The sequence below is a fragment of the Rhodamnia argentea genome, chromosome 6 (genome assembly GCF_020921035.1).
Source record: "Rhodamnia argentea isolate NSW1041297 chromosome 6, ASM2092103v1, whole genome shotgun sequence".
Taxonomy (NCBI): domain Eukaryota; kingdom Viridiplantae; phylum Streptophyta; class Magnoliopsida; order Myrtales; family Myrtaceae; genus Rhodamnia; species Rhodamnia argentea.
The window spans coordinates 22,067,641-22,082,925 of NC_063155.1; the positions used below are offsets into that span (position 1 = coordinate 22,067,641).

Genomic DNA, 15,285 nt, shown 5'->3' on the forward strand with positions numbered 1-15,285 from the left:
TATTTAACATCACGAAATGATTGCGCCACACGTTCGAAACGGCGTCGTATGGGCACGAAAATGAATAAGAGGCGAAATAAAAAGCCCACTACAAGATCAAACAAGGAGCGACTCCCTCATTTTATCGTACCCCGAGCGAAAATGGGGACTCGAAGAGAAGAACCCACCGCCACCACCAACTGGAGCGAAGAAGTGGAGGACTTGGTGTCCGCCGGCGAAGTCTCCTCCGCCGTCTCCCTCCTCGAGTCCCTCATCTCCAAACTCGAATTGCAGCAAGAAGATGAGCCATCCTCCAATCTCCAATTGGCCTCCGCTCTCGCCGAATTGGCCCGTCTCTACTCCTCCCAGGGCTTCTCTCTCAAGTCCGATCAGCACCTCGCTCGATCTTCCCTCCTCAAACAACGCGGTGGCGGCAGCTCATCCTCTCGGTACTCGTCGCCTTCTCCTCCTCCTCCTCCTCCTGTTCCCCGCGATGTTTTTTCGTCTGCGGGCACGAGCGACTCGTGGATATCGCTGTTCTCTCGACATTTAAAATGACCGCGTGGTTTCTTGAGTCTGTGCGCTCTGTGTATTGCTTTGGACATTGTTTCTTGATCCTGTTGCTGATTTTTCAGTGATGTAGAGATCGCCACGGAGGATTTGAAGGACGATCGAGGTGCATCGCCGCGTGCTGCTCTGACCTGCATTGACTCCTTGGGATCTTCCGCTGAAGGTGCATTTCACGTTTTCCGGTCGGTTTGTCGAAAGTCATTTCCGTTTGTGTGAATCAAGTTAATACCTGTTTCTCCAAGGTCTTTTAAGTGATCGCTTGCCCAAGAATCAACTATTTATTGGTTTGTTTTGATTTCTTTTTCGCGAAGGGCACATTCAGCATCAGATGCGTGATGATGAAGCAGCTTGCGATGCAACTTCAGAGGATGGTGCGTTTTTTCATGCTGATATTACTGTTTCACTTATCATTTGCATTTATTCATCTTGATCGAATGTGGCGTCTTGAAGAGATTTCATCGTTGTTCGAGGCTAAAAGCCTTTGTTTTGGGTAAGATTATGGGGCAAAAGCGCGATGGTATGGCAGAAGTGCAAACTTCACGTTTATAAGCAAGGTTTTTTGGGGGATATTGTTATGGAACAAGATGGTGAAGTTATTTTTTTTTGCACGTGTACTTGTGATTTTCATACTTTTCTTTCACACGGCACCTTCAACTCAAAATACTTGCTGTGGTTTCTTAGGGGTTAATAACACCACAATGTATTATCCACTGAGAATTGAATGGATAAACCCATTCCAGTTATAAGTTTGTATGATGTTAGATGATGGTATAAATAGATTGATGATCTGTCAACCCACAAGCTTAACAATTGAGCATGAGCAATGATATTTGAGGAACTTATATACTTATATGAAGTCAAAACTTTTAGTTCTGTTGATCAATAATGGAATCAAAGGGAAAGAAGATCGTGTAGAAAGGAACTTTCACTTGTCTATGGTTATTTGGGTGGTGATTGCGAGTTCATGATTCACGATGATCGAGAATGATGGTTTCCCCTGCAAGATTGATACTTTTTAGCCAAGATAAAAGCCAATGGCAGCAAACATATGCTTTTTCTAAGTTATATCCGCATGATTTTAAAATGTTTATTTGTTGTGTTTCACTTACAAAAATGGCAGATTGGGAAGCTTTGGCAGATCGTTCTCCAAATGAGTTACTCCCTGCAGAATGCTTACCTGAAGTGTCAAAGCTTTCTTTGGAAGATAGCAAAAATACTAAAGCCCCTAAAAGGCGTGGAAGGGGCACTTTTACTTATAAGAAAGATGAATTATATAGTGATCGGGTAGCAGACGATTTGACCATTGATGAAGTGGATGATGAAGGTCAATCTCATAATTCAGAAGAAAAGCCTATATTGAGACCCTGTAAGTCAGTGTCGCCCATTCAGCTTAAGCTGTGTAATGTTAGTTTCTTCTCTTTGTTAGAGCATGTCATGACACTTGTCTCAGTTGTGATTATAAGTTTGCTTTTCTAAGGTGAAAATATAAATCGATTGGATTCTTTTACTTGATAACTAGATCTTCCATTTGCGCATATTAGGAAATGTCATGCTAGCATTTTGTAGTGCATCATTTTAGGAAAACATGCTTGCTATATGGATAGCTATTGCCAAGACCTGGATTGTTTAAGATTGTTGTAGGACATAAGCCATTATCAATTGCTCATACTTTAGATGAGTTCAGAGTTTGATGGGCTTAAGGGAATAAAAATCTTTGTGCAGCTAGATATGGCACTAGTCATGTTCTTGTTCTTGCTGGGTTTCCTCCAAGCACTAGAACAACAGAGCTAGAGAAGCTCCTCGAGGACTTCATAAATCGAGGAGTAGTGATTCGGTGGGTCAATGATACTACTGCCCTTGCAGTATTTCGAACACCAGCAATTGGTAATTACGTTTTGCTATCCTCTTTACTCTGTTCTTGGTGTTAGATTGCATGATTTGTTGACATCATGTTTGAATGTGATACTATTGGATACTCGTGGTGGGGAGTCCAAATTTATTGCAAGCTCCACAAGACTGCCATATTCAATTTCCACTAGTTTGTCATCCTTTTTTTTTTTTCTGCAAATTTCTCTAAAAAATTATAAGCTCAGTTTGTTAATGTGTTGAGTCCTTCTAACCTTCTTTGAAAATGCCAATTGCCTAATGCAGCACTCGAAGCTCTTAGCAGTATTCAATTTCCGTTCACGGTACGAATACTGGAGGAGGGGGATTCTCTCTTGAGTTCAGTTCCAGCAACGGGTAATTTACTCTTTGTCCTGCTGCTTTTAAAAAGTTCCATTCTAAAGTTGGAATTTGGGGTTAATATGCTTTACATGCTTGAAGAACCTAGGGTTATTCTGTTTGCTGCGATGCCTTTGTTACAAAAATCATTGACTGCAACAACCGGTGACAGGCTCATTCATCAAATCGCTTCGCTGAACTTTGAGTTGGATGCCAAATGGCATGTGTTTATACTGTTTCCGAGGAGTGTGATGTGCCGTGGAGTAGATTTTCCTCAGAACAATCATTTTGTTTGTCTCATGTTTCAGACTTGGAACCTCCAAAGCCAAGGCCACAAACATCCGCCCGAACTGCTCAGAGGCTCATTGCTCAGAGCATGGGGTTGAAGTTGCCTTCCTCGTCCTTTGGTTCAAGAGAATTGAGGGAACAGGAAGAAGCCCGAAAGGACCGGATTGTGAGGAGGCATAAGCTGAGAGATGATGCTTGGGGTGAAGACTGAAAATTGAGGTTTCATGGAATCGATGAATCTTGAAAAGACGTAAAAACACATTTTACATGCGTCGTATAGCACTCCTTTGAGGGGATCTTATCATTTGGCACATCGAGGGTCTTCCCAGCTGAATCAGAAGGCATTTTCATCGCTCAGCGTGAAATTCAATCTGCCCAGAACCAATTTCGCAATGCCCATCTCTCTATTTCTCATTTGTCCTATTCTGTTTCTGCAATTTTAGGCGAGGAGCAAGATCACCTGATTACCATGTTGGCTCCATAGGTAGAAACTCAATTCTCATTATTCATCGTGACGTAACTGCGCTTAAAAGACGAATGGTAGAGAAAAGGAGAGAATGCAATCTGAAGCCTAAATAGCCAGCTATGCTTCTTTCTCCGGAGTGTGTATCTCAACATCGTATTACAACTTTTAAGATGTTTACACGACAGTCCAAACCAAACTTCAATGAACAAAATTTTTGCGTCCGTACTGCTATAACTCAATTGGATAGCAGTCAGCCCGCTGACCGAAGACAAAAATATAACATGAGCATGGCTTCCTATGACTCAATTTCCGTATGCCATGGGGGAACGCTTGCTGTGGTCCACCTATGGTGTAATGACCATAGTAATTCTCTTCTGCAGGGACCGAGGAAGATACATTCTGGTCGACAGGAGGACCACCAGAGACCTCGCACAATTCCATCAAGCAAAGACCAATGCATGCCTTAGATACAAGATTCTTCACAAATTGTCATCAAGAAACCTTCCTAGACAAGTTCTTCATTCCACATCCAACACATTTAAGTATGACTGTCTCCGTTGAAGGATCTGGCTTGATAACGAATTTGACCCCCAGAAAATCTCTGATGTTCCTGAGAGTTTCTATTCCATAAGGTGAAAGCTTGCCAACACGAACCTTCGAAACATCTTGCGGGCACAACGCGCACAAAAGAAACAATAGACCCTGAAAAGGAAGGAAGATATGTCAAAAATGATCGAGGCATTGTAAGTGGCTGAAAGTATCTATAGCATCTTCATCATGGGGCATTGTCACCACTGCTACATGCTCAGTATCACAACTGAACATATGATTTTATCTGGTAAAAAATCCACACCTTAGCCATAGCAATCAATCAAGCTAAAGAATCTCATGTAAGAAAACCTCCATTAAAAGATAAGCAGAATGAAGCTGCCAAAGCCAGCTGCTTGCAGCTCACAAATTTGCTTATACAGTACCAATAAAGTATAAACTAGGAATTACGAACTCACAAAAGCTTCCATCCATTAGTTTTGTATGAAAACATCTAAAAACTTGGTCACTTAGAGAAGTACTTACAAGTTGCATCTAGCTAGGTTATTCTTTATGCAAAGAGAGCATTTCACAAATGAAATGGAGTCGGTAAAGATCCTTAAGAGACTTGATGCGCTAGAGATGAGCATAGAACTGAAAATTAGGTAGGGCCAAGATAAAGCATTCTCCTCTTTAGAGAAACTAAGTTTCACCAGTACCACATACATAAGCACGGATTAATTCTTAGGCAGTACAAACTTGATGTCCGCCAGTTGTGTTCTCAGGGGTAATGGGAAATGAAGCCTAATGTGATCGGTGAAAATAAACCCGTACGTTTCTTTCAGATCATATTTACAAATTACTGTCTTATTCAAGAAAGGAACTTATTGCCTATGATAGCCAATGATTAGCTCATACATCAAAGATGCTTTCCTTTCAAATCTAGAGGTCTTTTTTTTGTCTTTTCTCCCCCGAAAGAATGAGCTTATTTGGTTACTGAAAATATCAGGACATGGATTGAATATAGAGTCCAAAGGTCTTGTTGTGTGCGCGCACGCATGCCCAAGCGTGTGTTTGTGTGGTAGGGGGTGAGGGAGTTTGGAAATTTATCAACACACATCACAGGCAAGAATGTAAAAAAATATGAATGGAAATAGTTAAAGTTATCAACATCTGAGTTTCTGCGTATGCGCCCGACAGGTAAGCTCGATGCTGCTTCCATTACATGCGAACCATCTCTCCTTTCACCCACACACATAAATTTCACCAAAACACAACACAGCAGGGGATGAAACAGGAGGGTCACAGTAGATAAAGGAAGGTAACACAAGCAAAAAGGCATATTCTTCACTGCAGCATGATTTCTGATAACTCCAATTAAGTTAAAGTTAGCCCCTCATCTTACAAAAAGAAGAAAAAAAATTACCGTAATCATAGAATGACAAGTAAACTGAGCATTGAAACTAATTTTCTAAAGTAATATATTCCAGAAAACAAATGGTATACGAGTAGAGTGAGCAGAGAAAACACACCTGGTGTGTCGAATCCACCACTCCACCTTGCTCAATTTCGCTGAGTAGAACAGAGGCAGTTTGCTCACCAACATCTTCTGGAGGTGTTAACTCCTTTTTCTCCTCCCCTTCAATCTCATTCCCTTCTTTTAGCCCGTAAGATATCGTAGTATCACAAGATATGCAGCAACCAGAAGTAGTTTCTGCAACCAATGAAATTCCATAACCAGGAGATCTGCCACAAGATAACTTCTATATATCAGCACACAATAGAAAACAACAAAGCAGGCAAGATAAACACAGACCATCAAGTGGCACTTCCAAATTGCTATGAATAGAAAATTATGGCTCTGTACAATTCACAATAAAAATAGAGACATACTTTCCAGCATGTGGGCCAGCTCTGTGATCAGTAAAGATGTGAACATCCGGAAGTAGACGATTGAATATTCCACGAGCCGCATGTATCATGGTATTCTCAAATTGTGCAGAAACACGTGTAGAGAAAGTGACCCCTCTAATCCTCTTGACCATTCCTTCATCGATCCATGTGACCGCCTGTTAACCGAAAGAACTTTAGCGATATGATGTGCCATATATTTTAGTACGTAAAATAGAAAAAAGATTTGATGAAGGAACTCACTGCTAGACTCTGGACACTGGGAACTGACAAGACAATTTCTCCACCACCATGAGGCGGCACTCCACGGCTCTCTATTTTTAACTGCAAACCTTCAGCAGGAACTCCAAAACGCTTCAGCAAGGGTAAGGTAGTGGAGCGAAATGTATCGACACATGGATCCTTAGAGTCATTCGTGATTCCTGTCACAGCAACAGATACAAATACTTAAGCCCTCCTAAAAGTTTTGAAAAAGTATGCAAAATCGATATTCTACGACATCCATTGGGTTCTGTTGTAACACATTGAAAGTGCAGCCTCTTCAAAAGTTTGGTTAAATATGTACCTTTGAGCCTTATGGAGAAAGGTTTCTTTGCGAACAAGCCAAGTACAATCAAAGGCTCCAAGAAATAACCAATAGAACGGCTGACACCACAATCATGCACCAGATGTTTCCCGCCCATTATGATACCGGGCTTATACTTAAGTTTCGTTCCTGTGACAAGAAAGGGACCATGTTCTAATTATAACAAACAGAATTGAGGTTACTCCTAGAAATGATTGAAGTAGTTATTAACGACAGTTGCAAATTCCAAAAGATCCTCTCACAGGGAGGGCCTTCATCCAACTGACTGAACATCCTAACAAGGCAACGATCCTTCGTGCCAGGATGTCCCTAATGTATATGACAACAAAAAATATCTTTGGCTATGAGTCTAGCACATTCTCTCCATCAGAACCGGTAAGTTAATTCCTGGATACATGGGGCAATAAAATTAAGAAGACAAGTCCAACTTGAGACAAATGCTAGTACTGCAATTTGGCAATTTTAAATTTAAACTGGCACCTAATTTCTTAAAAAGATGATTTTCATAAGCTACCTCTTAGAACTGAACACAATCAAAATAAGGTCTTAATCACAGAATACTCTTCATAGCAAACTCACGGAGCCAACCAACCTAAATCCCATATGAAAAAAAAAAAAACTCTGTACACGCTTCAACTAGCTCAATTTATCAGCATTCCCTTTCACCTAAAACTAATAGCCAGCCTCGCAACCGAAGCGACGCGGTCGCTCAATTTCCTTTCCCGACAATTTTGCCAGCGATAATTCCAACCTCCTGGTGCAACATCCTTCTCCTACCAGGCCTACAACTCTAAAGCTGGAGCGAGCAAAAACTAGGTAAACGAAACGCACTTTGAAAAGCAGATATATGCCGGAAGACAAACCGGTCTCGTTGATCTCGACGACGCAGTCATCGCAGACTTTCTCGAGGAGGCGGAGGAGGGAGACCTCGTGAGGGCGGAGACCGGGCCACGTGTGGTCGGAGCGGATGTCCTCCACGATGACGGCGGTGGAGGCGAGCGTAGACAGAAGCAGCCTCTGCCTCAGGTTCTGGCTCCCTTTCACCCTCTTGTACGTCGTCTTCCCCATCGATTCCTTCTTCTTCTTCTTCTTCCTCTTCTTCTTCTTCAGCGTTCGGGGTTTTGCAGAATGCAGTCTCAGCTTAAAACCCTAAACCGGAAGATCGGCCGAGCCCAAAGTGACCCAACCTGATTTTGGGCCTTGGTCCTCAAATGAAAGGCCCATTACATTCACTTCTTTTATTATATTAATGAAGGGACGAAAATGTCCCTTACCAATTTCGCGTGAACTTACTAAAATACCCTTCTTCTTCAAATTATTTTTTTGTCACTCGTGTGATACTTTAAGGTTATTTTTGTCTTGTACATGTGAAGGTTAGTTGCATATTATTTTGCCCCTCTCTCTATTGTGCCCTAGTCGATTCGATTTTGACGCGAAGCATGAGAAATCGCTTTTTCAGCTTTGATCCGAATATATAAATTTATTTATAAAAGATATTTTTATATATTAGGATTTGTTGCTTCAATAGTAAGAAACGGGGTTCTTCGGACTTGACCACCCTGACTCTTTTCTGTCGGCTCTAATTACATCATCCGAACTACAAAAAAAAAAAGTTGTTGTTTTTTTTTTTTCTGTACTTATAATTACTAGTGTAAGTTGTTTCATTTTGATAGGTATCTACGCTTTCGGATAATCTAGCCTCCATCTCTCAAGACCCACAAGGGATAGTACATGAATATTCGCACGTTGTCCATCGACTAACTTGATGTGATATGTATAATTCTAGCGGTTCTTCGGGCCGAGAAGGTATTCTAATTGGCGCCTCAGCAACTACCGAGAGGTCATTTTTGACTCATTACAAGACCGAGCCACGGCTCTCATCCTAGAAAAACTCTTCATCCCGTGTTGTCCGATTCTCACCTTTGACAAACGACTTGATGATTGAAGCTCGCATGGCGAAGCCGGCGCCGACGACGTTCATCGGCGATGCAAATATGCAGCGGTTGAGCAACGAAGTTGAAGGCGGAAGAAGAAAAAGGACAGATGAAGAGAGGGGGGGCTAGTCTATGTTCTCCAAAACGTAAAATTGATCGGAATTAGAGTTTTGTTTTTTCTTTTATTTGCCTTAAAAGGGTAAAACTGGAATTGCAACATATATATAATATGAGACCCTCATGGCTAAAAAAAAAAATTCGGAAGTTTAGGAGCTGCTGACCATCTTTTTGAACGGGTTTTAGGGGTGAAAAACTCAAAAAAGAGGGTCATCGAGTCGTTCATTTACGGTTAATTTTCTTCGTTACTGTATAATAAGCTGACATTTTCTCAACCGGTTCTCTCAATTTGACCCGGTTCAAAAATCGACCGGCTTTTGACTTATCGATGAAATGATGAAATCTCGAAGCTTTTGCGATAAAGTGGCTGACGCGATTAACAAGCAAAGGACCATGGGACAGAGCACCATCATGAAACCATTCCTCTCGTTCATCACTTAATAATTGCATGTTGCTCCCAAGCACCATCAAATGGGTTTTCCTTAATTACAATTTGATCCGTGAGGAACAGAGATAATCAATCTTAAAAATTACCTAAACAATTCGATTTTGTAAAAGGTCAATGCTTCTTCCTTTCCCCCACTTTCCTCCAAGGATTGGGGAAAAAGTCCATGCTTCTTTCGAAGCTTCCTTCAAAGTCAAACTTTCATTTAATTTGCCTTGTCTTTGGCACAAAAAAATAATAATAATAATAAATTCCTTCAGTACAGAAACTTATAGGGAATTACAATAGAAAGAAAGAGAGAAGAGAGAGAGAGTGTGTGTTTTCATTTGGGTTTCACGTTCTGAGTAAGAGATTTAGAAGTACGAAGAAAAGATGAGGAAAAAAGTTGACCTCGCACTTCTTTTTTTTTTTTTTTTTTTTGGGTCTGGGACCTCGGAATTTAGTCGAGTGGACTCGAGCGGTAACTCTCGAATCTTAATAAGAACACATAGTCGATCTAGAGTTTTTCAATTTTTAATATCATGTTAGGGCCCTAATCGAGTTCCAGTACATTGGATATAGTACATACTCCGCAACAATTATGTTGGAAACTTGTAATTAAGGAACATCTTGTTACAAAACATGAACAACTTATGGTTATGCCCTTGACTTTATTATTATTATTATTATTTTTTTTGGCATACTTCATTTTATCTCTATCAAATACTCGTCGGCTCAAGGTCAAACTTGAGATCAGTTTCATTCTCCTTTTCCTTTTACCGATGGATTTGAGCAGGAGTAGACATAGAAAGGCTGAGATTGCACTGATCAGGTTGCTCGAGTTGAATCGCTCTGCCAGTTCAAACAGACAGCTAAACAAGTACCCATGCACTTGTCAACATTTTCATCCGTCATCACAGGAAGAAATAAAATAATGAGGGAAGAAAGGGAGAGAAATACAGAGAAGAAGAAATGTCAGCCGCGAAAACGGCAATTTATGTTTGACGTGGCTAGAATCTAGGAACACAATAATGGTCTAAAGAGATTTGTGCACATGATTTGAAACCCATCATTCTTGATGCAGAATGGCGACGATCCGACGCTCAAGTCTATCTCCTCTATCACCCTTTGAACCAATGGCTCGATGAAATTGCCCCTTATGACGCGGATCTTTATGCACTCCTTAGGTGGGGAAGTTTGTAAAGCGTTAGGCTTAGAAGAGAGACTTGAGCGCTATTTATAGAATTTTCAATCGGGTCCTCTTGTCACGGGCCGGACTCGACTCGACTTACAATAGTCAGACCCATATTATACCGATTATAAATTTTTATATCGAACTTAATTAGACCAACCCAATAAAACAGCAAATTACCAACTCAATTAACAAACCGGAAAAACGCTTACAAGAAAAGGGACAGCAACGAGATCAACTCTCTATTGCCAATTTATGACATTTCCAGCTCCCCAGATATTCCAACTAAGAGATGAGTTTTATGCCATTGAAGACAAAAAGGACAATGAAGAATTGAAGCTTTCAGATTTTTCAGTCTGCCTACTGCATTGCAGTAGAATCCTATGGAGGCTCTCACAATGATGAAGGAAGAAGAGAGCACCAAAAAAATTTGAAACCACCATATATGAATCTGTACACATGGCTTGATCAAGAAGATGGTGTTGGATAAGATCTGAGCAAGGGAGGTGGTATACAGGGAGAGCTCCTCCAAACCCTAGCATGCAGCCTGAGGATGTCCCTCGCCCTCTCCGTCGTCCTCGACCCACCGTCCACCTGCAGCACCAGGCACAGCTTCGTCACCGCCCCGACCTGCAGCATCTCCTGCAGCACTCGAGCGCTCGCCGAGAACCTCGACACCGACGCCAGTATCCTCACCGCCCGGTCGCTCGCCGCGTGCGATACCCTCAGCACCTTCTTCGCCACCACGGCCAGCCCCGCCGCGTGCGCCACCAGCTCCGCCCTCCCCTCCGCGGACCCGCACAGCTGGTCCAGCACTGTCAGGATCAGCTCGCAGGCTCGCTTTGAGTCTGCCGATGATGCGCCGTTCGTGTCGAGCAGGAGCTCGACGAGGGCTGGGACCGCACCGCCCTCAACCGCCTTGATCCGGTTCCTCCCCCACGGGCAGAGCTCCACCATTAGCTTCAATGCAGCTTTCGATGCCTGCTGCGAGATCTGGTCCTTGAGAACTCTGACCAGCTCGGCGAAGAATTGGGGTCCGACGCTCATCAGTTGGATCGGATCCGCTGCCTCATAGGCCGACTTCAGGATCATCGTCGTGTATGCCCTAGATTGATAGCTTCCGCTTCTGAGCACACGCATCAGCGATCCCGTGAGGTCGTCATTTATCATTAGCCTCTTGAGATCTGATCCGGCGACGTTCAAATGGCATAGGATGTTGAGCGCCTCGTCGCTCGCCCGCGCCAGCTCGGTACCGTCGCTTGAACCACTGACCACGATGAGCGTTGACTCGTCGTTCTTGATGATCGAAGCCAAGAATTCAAGGACCCCGGACGAGGCTTGATCCAAGCACTTCCTGTTCCTCGCGCCGTCGTCGCCCCCGAGGGCAATGGACCGGAGCCGCTGGAGGCACGTGAGCCTCGCGCGGGTGGACTTCTTGGCGTCATCGAGGAGCTTGACGATGGCGGCCTTGTCGAGGGGCGGCTTCGGGGTGGGGATGCGGTCGAAGGAGTTGAGGGTGCACCAGGCCTGGATGAGGCGGCGGAGGGTGTGGTTCGGGGTGAGGAGGTCGGCACCGGAGCCGAGCTGCTGTTTGGTGACGGGGCAGGTGCTGCTCTTGCACGTGAAGAGCCACCGCTCGATGCTATCCCGGTCGTAGGTTATGCCGGTGGAGGCGGTGACGGGATCTGCCATGAGTTGCAAGGAGATGGGGCACAGAAAGTGGGTAGGCACGTCGATGCCGTCGCCGCCGTGGTCGCCGTCCTCCATTGAAGCGCACATCGGATCCTCAGCTGCGAACTCTGAATAAGGCTTGGTCGGTTATAAATGCAGGTTTGGGAGTGGAGATCTAACTGTGAATGCGCGAGCTTTTTCTTTTCTTCATTCCATTGCAGGCGACGTAAAAGGTGACTGCCTGCCTGCCTGCCTTCTTGTTGTTCAAAACCATAAAGTCAACACTCGGGAAAAAAACAGGAGAGAGAGAGAGAGAAGAGAGAATTAATTGGGGGGACCATTTCCAATTCCAAGGCTTTGGAGGGAGAAAAGATCCAACTTAATAAACACTTTCTCTCTCCTTTTGGAAGAGTTGGGAGCAATTAATGGATGATTTGGGAGGAGCGTCGGCGTTGCTAAGAGCGCTGAGACCGCCACCGCTTTTCAAGACATTAAAGTAAAAACTTAATATCACAAGTATTCTCAAATCGGTATTCTCATGTCGTATTTACCATCAATTCATTTTTGTGTCACGAAAACTCCCGACGGTACAACCTTGCCCACACCCTCGATATCTAGAATATATATGACATGGATATACCAATTTGGAAGTTTACGTAAAAAAAAAATCCAAAATTTATCCCTAATTGCTTCATATTGGTGCACATGCGCCACATTTTCTCTCCCAAAGAAATCTAATATTTACCGCAACACGGGATAAACATGATACGAGTATATCAATTTAGGGTAAATATGGCACGAGTGTCGATTTCGAGTTCTTTGTGACACAAAATTAGTTAGACTAAATACGGCTTGAGGATACCAGTTTAGTATTTTTGATTGTATTAACTCTTAAAATGACACAAACGGACGATGACTCATTGAGGGCTCGCATGAATTACGAAGTATATTCGGCGTTTGACTTTCTCTCGATAAATATTGAATGATGGGGGCTGTGCCGAGACTGAGAGCACCACCATGCCCTGTCGCCGACAACGTCTCATGTGGCTCGTGCGAATTCCCCCGCGAACTTCTCTGGCTTTGCCTCTCCTCTTGAATGATTCTTCTTCTTCTTCTTCGCTAGGGTTTCGTTTGACATTTTCGACATCTTTTCGTTGATTACTAGGTGCCAACTGCCAAGTACATGGATTTGGACGCCAATTCAAGGTTTAATTTATTTGGGGGTGTTAACTTTTTAGATGGTTTTGTTTCCCTTTTAAGATCTGGGAACTTTTTGGGATCCACTGTATCTTTAGTCAACGGTGGTAGTCATTCGCTTTTGGAGCATCTTCGTCAACTATAGATTGCTACAGTTTCCACGAACAGCGAGCCATACCACGTTGCCTCAATCACAGCTACGCAGCTGAGAACTGGAACTAGAACGAACCGGCCATACGAAACGGAACGGTTCCAGGTTTTCACGGTTCCCGATTCCCGATTCCTGATTCCTAAAAATGTGAAACTGGTATCACGGTTTGGTTCCCGATTTTTGGGTAAAAACTAAACCGGGAATAATTGGAAACATTTTTATGTGATATGTTTGAAACTTTTACGTGTTCATTAGTGTTTATGGATTATCATTATTGACAAATTGCGATTTTTGTTTTTACGTTTACTTTCATTTTGCTTAACTAAATATGAAACAAAAAAAATAAATCAAAAAAGAAAACAAATTTGGCCGGTTCTTGAGTAGACCTTGAAAGCGATTGACAAGGTAAGTTTAAGGTTCAAAAAACTGGGAAATCGATCCCGGTGTCAAACAAAGTATCCATATTCAAAAGCTAGGGTTAGACAATGTTTATTGAAGAGAAGGTCATTTGGTACAGAGATGGTTCGCACATTGGAAGACCTTAATCCAATTCACAATTTTTCAAACTTCTGCGATATTTTGACCCAAAAAAAAAAAAAAACTTCTGCGATATAATGAGGGACATCCCATTAAAAAATAATAATAATAAAACAGGGCAATCACATGCAATCATAATGCTACATCCTATTGCTTTGTGTAGGTTTCGGCTTTCAATTTATTTCTTGACGTGGGTACAGCTCTCTCTGCATCACTCCTATGGAGTATGGCGTGAATTCCATTTAAGACTCTCTCCCTCTCTCTCTCTCTCTCTCATAAATGAGGAGCGATGGGTCTTCACGTCAAGGACCATGCCATGCAAATTGCAAGGCCAATGCCTATCTCAAGTTTGAGGCATGAATATGTGACTGTTCTTGATCCAATATGAGATTGATAGCTTGTTTTAGGCCACAAAAAAATAATAATAATAAATAGCAACTAATTAGAAATTTTTGTGGCGATCACTCCTTTATGAATTTGTGACCCGCGATATGTTATTATTCTTACGATCACTCAAAATTTGTTATGTTAGTAAAGCCCAACTTGCATTTTGCTCCCTCTAGCTCTTGCTACTTATACTTCACGAAACATCAGGCCATTATTGCGTGCCGAAAGCTGTTAAATGGAGGTTGCGTTTGGACCAAACTCATGGACAGAATCACTGGTCTGATGCGCCAGGAGAAAATACTGGGCTTTTCATGTAGGATCGATCTCAGGGGTAGTAACCAATTGTGATCACATAGGTTTGATCAGAGCCTCGTAAATTGAAAGATTACAATAGAGAAGTTCACTATTCTCTTATGATAGCGATGACAACCGACTCGGGAAAAAATGGTTCCTCGGATGAATGACGCTCCGAATTCTAAGGACGAGAATGAGATTTGAACGACGGGCGTGTTTCCGGGGTGTCGTTGGTCGGGAGGGTGGTCATTAGGCTGAACGCGGGGGGCAAAAAGCTCAATTGCAACTGTGCCCTCACCTTGGATATCGTTTTAGCCTTTAAATGTTTCTGCCCCTTCATCCGAGCTCGTACGATAATACCGATGGCCACTACACGATTTATATATTCTTGATTTTAGGAAACTAATTTAAAAGGTTACCCAACTACCGAGTCCATCATCTCAAGGCAAAATCTTCTCAGACAGAAAGAGGAAAGAACAAAGACAAGGAAAAGAGGGAACACGAAATATAAAAACGATGAAGTGTTTAAAAAATACGATAATATCCCAAAAAATTAGATGTTAAGTTTTTTTTTTTTTTTGTCAAACTATTAGATTTTAAGGTTAACTATGAACATACCATCAAATAAGGTCGTCCGTGCATCAATCCGTAGAGAAGAGTAAATTGGGTAATCAACCGAACCAAAAATGGCACGACAGACATTTTAGGTCACAGAACTTACCAGAGAATTCCCCTTTTAACACTTCGGCTTAGGCTCAAACTTTTACGACGACACCACCTGCGAAATGAACAGGTCGGACCACCCAAAAATCAAAGATTCCAAATCGATG

At 42.6% G+C, this 15,285-nt stretch overlaps 3 protein-coding genes across 3 annotated transcripts; 1 reads left to right on the forward strand and 2 right to left on the reverse strand.

The window, feature by feature from the left end:
- Window positions 1–107: 107 nt before the first annotated feature.
- LOC115734400 lies at window positions 108–3,412 on the forward strand. The gene is made up of 7 exons (XM_030665159.2): window positions 108–428; window positions 615–712; window positions 861–920; window positions 1,670–1,915; window positions 2,272–2,433; window positions 2,701–2,790; window positions 3,081–3,412. Exons 1-7 carry the CDS (start codon window positions 142–144, stop codon window positions 3,269–3,271), a joined length of 1,134 nt encoding a protein of 377 aa, XP_030521019.2. The 5' UTR covers window positions 108–141; the 3' UTR covers window positions 3,272–3,412.
- Window positions 3,413–3,625: 213 nt separating this feature from the next.
- LOC115734399 (probable RNA 3'-terminal phosphate cyclase-like protein) lies at window positions 3,626–7,677 on the reverse strand. Its single transcript, XM_030665156.2, has 6 exons — window positions 7,415–7,677; window positions 6,531–6,680; window positions 6,209–6,387; window positions 5,948–6,123; window positions 5,587–5,800; window positions 3,626–4,228 (listed from the first exon to the last, which is right to left on the reverse strand). The coding sequence occupies exons 1-6, from the start codon at window positions 7,617–7,619 to the stop codon at window positions 4,019–4,021; spliced, it is 1,134 nt and encodes a 377-aa protein (XP_030521016.2). The 5' UTR covers window positions 7,620–7,677; the 3' UTR covers window positions 3,626–4,018.
- Window positions 7,678–10,436: 2,759 nt separating this feature from the next.
- Window positions 10,437–12,023, reverse strand: LOC115734398 (E3 ubiquitin-protein ligase PUB23-like). Its single transcript, XM_030665155.2, has one exon. It carries the CDS (start codon window positions 11,995–11,997, stop codon window positions 10,687–10,689), a length of 1,311 nt encoding a protein of 436 aa, XP_030521015.2. The 5' UTR covers window positions 11,998–12,023; the 3' UTR covers window positions 10,437–10,686.
- Between the last annotated feature and the right edge of the window lie 3,262 nt (window positions 12,024–15,285).